Source organism: Microcaecilia unicolor, chromosome 1 (genome assembly GCF_901765095.1).
Source record: "Microcaecilia unicolor chromosome 1, aMicUni1.1, whole genome shotgun sequence".
Lineage (NCBI taxonomy): Eukaryota > Metazoa > Chordata > Amphibia > Gymnophiona > Siphonopidae > Microcaecilia > Microcaecilia unicolor.
Genome location: NC_044031.1, coordinates 180,494,622 through 180,500,621, shown reverse-complemented (window position 1 = coordinate 180,500,621; position 6,000 = coordinate 180,494,622). Strand labels below are relative to the sequence as shown.

General features: G+C 41.7%; 1 protein-coding gene across 2 annotated transcripts in view; it reads right to left on the bottom strand.

Moving 5' to 3' along the window:
• Positions 1-227: 227 nt before the first annotated feature.
• Positions 228-6,000, bottom strand: part of KAT2B (lysine acetyltransferase 2B) — a 341,159-nt gene continuing 335,386 nt past the window's right edge. The window contains exon 18 of one of the 2 annotated variants that reach the window (XM_030202748.1): positions 228-2,441. In XM_030202748.1, the coding sequence (XP_030058608.1) occupies positions 2,248-2,441 (194 nt within the window). In that variant the 3' untranslated portion in view covers positions 228-2,247. The remainder of the gene's footprint in view (positions 2,442-6,000) is intronic. The other variant, XM_030202756.1, reaches the window with a different exon arrangement.

Here is a 6,000-nt window from a genome sequence, read left to right as displayed (position 1 = left end):
CAGTAAAAGTATAATGTATATCTATAATATGTATATATATATATAAAATCCAAAATTATATCTCCACTAATGGATCTAATACCATCATAACTTTCTATAAAAATATTTATATTTACAATAGTGCTTGGATTGTTTCCTATAGCAGTGAACACATAGATAGTAAATTCATAATGAAAATACATATACAATAACTACAATCATAAAGAATATGGTTTCAGAAATCTAACTAGTTAGCCAAATGCTCTGGTTTATTGAAATGTTGCTGTAATATGATACATGACAAAAATTGAGAACGAGTTCTTCGATACACAGGGATATATAGTTTTCATGACTTGTGCATGGCTACCAGTCTACATCTTTAATTTTGGAACTTATGTCCTGCATAAGCAAAACTTCTCTCTCTCTGTATATATAAATAATTTTGTAATGTACATTGCTGCTTTATGACTGTGATTCTTTATGCTGTAAGTCACTGTGGGCCATATGGTCAACGCTGTTTGCTAAATTAAATAAACAAATGAATGACTTATGGTGACTGGTGGAGTGTGCATACACGCTCTGTCACAAGACACAAGGCCTTAGGCTTTTCAATGCACACAGGGCCACAGGCAGCCGGGGACCATTGGGAAAGAACTACAGAGATGCATAGGAGACTGGAAAAAGAAGTTTACTTGGCTAGGGTTAAGCAAGAGGAGGTGGAAACGAAGGTGCTGGATTTGTGTTTGCACTGGGGCTAGGGAGGTTTGCTCAGCACATGTGAGGAGGGAGGATGAATGAAAGTGCTGGGTTCATGTTCCAGTTGGGGGCCAAATATATAGGATAGAGGTGATGAGATCAGGCTGTGGGAAGCTAGCAGGATCCTCTGGTGAATTTCACTAGGTATCTTGCGCTAGTATTAAATACTGTCCTAGAAAACACCGGCCTACAGCAGTGGTTGCTAGAGTAACAGTTACTGAAAGGGAATACTGCTTTAGCCTACACTTTTCCTATAACTGCTCTCTGATCATGCACATTTAAAGAACTGCATGCAGCAAATAAAAATGTTTCATTCTGAAACGGTTATTTTATTTCTTCTTCGATATTCAAAAGAAAATCTGTTTTCCCACAGGCTGCAACTACTGGATTGTACACAGTGCATGGTATTCACCTTATTTGAAGGGTAGGCTAAGGCTTACATCAACATATCTCATGCACGACCTGGTATTATTGAGTTAGACCCCAAAGGCCTTTTTTGACAAATTAAAAACATGGGAGATAACCCATACAGAGCAATTTATACTATCTCAGCATACAGCTGCCACCTATGGTATATTTATGCACTAATAAAGTCAGTCTGATCAGCACACCAAGCTTATATCTGCATTTAACCCCCCATATAAGAATTACAAGCTAGCATCAATAATCTGATTTTTCACCCCAGATAAATGGAGGTTTTCTATTTAAAAAAAAAAAACTGCATCAGAAACCAAGTTAGCATTCACATGGTTGGGGCTGATCTTATGTCTCAAACTGCAGTACTACTAGAAACATAGAATATAATGGCAAAAGAGGCCCATCTGCTCTGCCCAGTTTTATCACCATAGATTCCTGGCTTACACCCTCACTTCCTTGCACTAGGGTCTCTCTGCAATTCCCCTATGCTTCCCTGAGTTCTTCTACCATTTCTGTCATTCTGTTTCTATCCTTTGGCAGAGCTGGCTGGGCCTAGGTATGCCACAGCTGAGAATGGAGGAAACTAGATGTTTACTTCAACAGCAGTAGCCCTACCAGCCCACCAATGGCATTTAGGAGATGTCTTGGATGTGGGAATGAAGGCAGGAACAGCAACTAAGGATATAATAGTGTGTGTGTGGGTGACAGCAGACTGAAAACAAACAGAAAGCACATGGTCAGGAAACTTCTTCCTCATCAAAATAAGTAAAGCTTCCCATGGAGGACTGCACATCTCTTCCAGTTCTTATGTGAAAATAGGCATACAGCCACACAATCACTCTAAGTTAAAATGTATCCTTGTGACAAAATATAAAATATTTCCTATAATTTCAATATTAAATATAATTACACAAAAAAACCCTAAACCTGTTAAGGTTTACTTTAAAGTGCTAAATTAAGACCTGTGTTTTATAAACATGTCCCTATAAATATATACTTTCCTTTTTTTTTTTTTTGCTGGTATTTTATCCTTGTACTGTATACCTCCTGTTACTTAAGCCATATTGATCTGGGCGCCAGGGACTAACAAAGATTTTACTTTTCAATTAATCCAGCTTCTTTAATTTTAGTGTAGAAAAATTTCTCCAGTATATTGGCACATTTGAAATATTCACTCTCGGGAGGGTTGTACTCTCGACAGTTTGTAAAGATCCTTTGTAAGTCTGCCATGAACAGTTTTTTGGTCACGTAGTATCTGTTCTTGAGTCGCTCACTCATGGTTTTCAGATCTGTAAAGGAAAGAAAATATTAGCTATCTCTGACTTCAATTATATTAGTGACAGTGTCAGAAAATTATGGGTTGATCACCTTAAGACTGCTCTCCTATTTTGTCTCTATTGGCTGGATCTGGCTTTTAGTGTTCTGAAACATTTACAATCCCCATACAATTCCTAACAGACATTTTCAGTGGAAAATCAAAGTGCTTTGTTTTGATTCAAAAGGAATGCTTCACTCTGGGGGTCTTTTACTTAGGTGCGCTGGCATTTTTGGTGCGCGCTAAACGCTAAAGACGCCCATAGGAATACATTGGTGTCTTTAGCGTCCGCCTATTTTTAGTGTGCCTTAGTAAAAGACCCCCCTCTATGCAGTATTTTAGGAGATTTCCTTTTGCAAAATACATGTTGTTCTCACAACAATTCAATTCATAAGGCATTTTCTTTAAATAAAAACTGGAACTACTACCATTTCAAATCTTTGAATCAAAAACACTTTTTTCTTCCCTTTGTATAAAGCTCTACAGTGGACTAGGTGCTTGTTTCTCTATATTTCTACACTATCAGCCTTTTAAATCTGCTGAGAAAATTCTAGCAGGCCACAGCTATTGCCCCTTAAGTCAACAATGAATTAATTTCAGTATCTCTGAAGCATTTTAACAGGACCAGTACTATACTGCAGAAATATTAGCATGAAAAGCTAAAGCATGGACTTGGTGGACCAAAGCTTTAAAAGCAGAAGAGTGTTGCCATTGTATGAGATACAATAAGAAAACAAAAACAACAAAACTCTCCCCCCCACCCAAGAAAAATAAGAAAATACATTGGAAGCAAAATAACAAAGAACCAGAAAACTAATACTTTGAAACATGTGACTTTAGAGGTCATCAGAGCTGCTCCTCAGCTGAAAACCAGACCAATCTGTAGCTCTTGAGACACGGACCTTGTACTAATTCATATTACTGTTTTAGGATTATATTACTGAAGGATTTATATAGTGACTTTCTTCAATTTAGGCTTCTGTTTCCTTTCAGTCATTACAAGCTTGGAATTAATTATACAAAATGGCACAACAAACTATTCAAAAGAAAAATTCTGTAATATAGACTTGCTGTGGAATGGGCTCACTAAGGGGTCCTTTTACTAAGGTGCACTGAAAAATGGCTTGCGGTAGTGTAGGCGCGGGTTTTGGTTGCGCGCAGAAACATTTTTCAGCGCACCTGCAAAAAATGCCTTTTTAAAATTTTTGCTGAAAATGGCTGTGCAACAAAATCAAAATTGCTGTGCATCCATTTTGGGTCTGTGACCTTACCGCTAGCCATTGACCTACCGGTAAAGTCTCACGCGGTAACCAGGCGGTAATGACCTATGTGTGCCAAATGCCATGGCACGCGTCCAATACGTGCGGCCGAAAAAAAAATAAAATTACTAGACCCATGTGGTAGCCGTGCGGTAACTCCATTTTGGTGCGCGTAGACGCTTACGCGGCTTAGTAAAAGGGCCCCTAAAGCTTTTGTTATGGTACCTTATTTTACTTGAGTATTTCAAATACCAGCTGAACTATGTAGCAGTAGTAACAAAACTGCTGAGTGTTCTTCAGCTTAGCTTGAAGATGTACTACAAAGGCAGACAGCTCACAGTCCACAAAACAGGTCTGATTTTGTACATATAGCGAAGATACTTACCTGTAGCAGGTATTCTCCGAGGACAGCAGGCTGATTGTTCTCACATGTGGGTCGACGTCCGCGTCAGCCCAGGAATCGGATGGCATTTTGCAAGCAAAATATAAAAAAAGTTTTGCCGGAGTCTTCTGGAACGTGTGCAGCGAGCACCACGCATGCACGGACTGATTTCCCACATCGTGTGAGCGCGTTCCCTCAGTTAAATCAAAAAGCATAAAGAGAAGGAGTGGCCTAGTGGTTAGGGTTTTGGACTTTGGTCCTGGGGAACTGAGGAACTCAGTTCGATTCCCAGCACAGGCAGCTCCTTGTGACTCTGGGCAAGTCACTTAACCCTCCATTGCCTGCCGCATTGAGCCTACCATGAGTGGGAAAGCGCGGGGTACAAATGTAACAAACAAAAAAAAAAAAAAAGGGGAGGTGGGCGGGTTTGTGAGAACAATCTGACTGCGGTCCTCGGAGAATACCTGCTACAGGTAAGTATCTTCGCTTTCTCCAAGGACAAGCAGGCTGCTTGTTCTCAAATGTGGGGTATCCCTAGCAACCAGGCTCACTCAAAACAATGAACACTGGTCAATTGAGCCTCGCAACGGCGAGGACTAGATTGACCTGAAACCATAAACAATTAACTGAGAGTGCAGCCTGGAACAGAACAAAAATGAGTCTAGGGGGGTGGAGTTGGATTCTAAACCCCAAACAGATTCTGCAGCACTGACTGCCCAAACCGACCGTTGCGTTGGGTATCCTGCTGAAGGCAGTAGTGAGATGTGAATGTGTGGACTGATGACCACGTTGCAGCCTTGCAAATCTCTTCAATGGAGGCTGACTTTAAGTGAGCCACTGACACAGCCATGGCTCTTACATTATGAGCCGTGACATTGCCCTCTACAGTCAACCCAGCTTGGGCATAAGTGAAGGAAATGCAATCTGCTAGCCAATTGGAGATTGTGCGTTTTCCGATGGCGACTCCCCTCCTGTTGGGGTCGAAAGAAACAAACTGGGCGGACTGTCTGAAAGGCTTTGTCCGCTCCAAGTAAAAGGCCAATGCTCTCTTGCAGTCCAAGGTATGCAAACTGCTTTCGCCAGGGCGGGTATGAGGATGGGGAAAAAATGTTCGCAAGACAACTGACTGGTTCAGATGGAACTCCGACACTGCCTTTGGCAGGAACTTAGGGTGAGTGCGGAGGACTGCTTTGTTGTGATGAAACTTAATATAAGGGGCATGCACTACCAAGGCCTGAAGCTCAATGACCCTACGAGCTGAAGTAACAGCCACCAAGAAAATGACCTTCTAGGTCAAGTACATCAGATGGCAGGAATTCAGTGGCTCAAAAGCAGCTTTCATCAGCTGGGTGAGAATGACGTTGAGATCCCATGACACTGGTGGAGGTTTGACAGGGGGCTTTGACAAAAGCAAACCTCTCATGAAGTGAACAACTAAAGGCTGTCCAGAGATAGGTTTACCCTCTACATGGCGATGATAGGCACTAATCGCACTAAGATGAACCCTTACTGAGTTGGTTTTCAGGCCAGACTCTCATAAGTGTAGAAGGTATTCAAGCAGGGTCTGTGTAGGATAAGGATAAGAGGATCTAGGGCCTTGTTGTCACACCAGATGACAAACCTCCTCCATTTGAAAGAGTAACACCGCTTCGTGGAATCTTTTCTGGAAGCAAGCAAGACTCGGGAGACACCCTTTGAAAAACCCAAGGAGGCGAATTCTAAGCTCTCAACACCCAGGCCGTGAGAGCCAGAGACTGGAGGTTTGGATGCAGAAGTGACCCCTCGTTCTGGGTGATGAGGGTTGGAAAACATTCCAATCTCCACGGTTCCTCGGAGGAACCAAATCTGACGCGGCCAGAAGGGTGCACTCAGGATCATGGTTCCACAGTTTT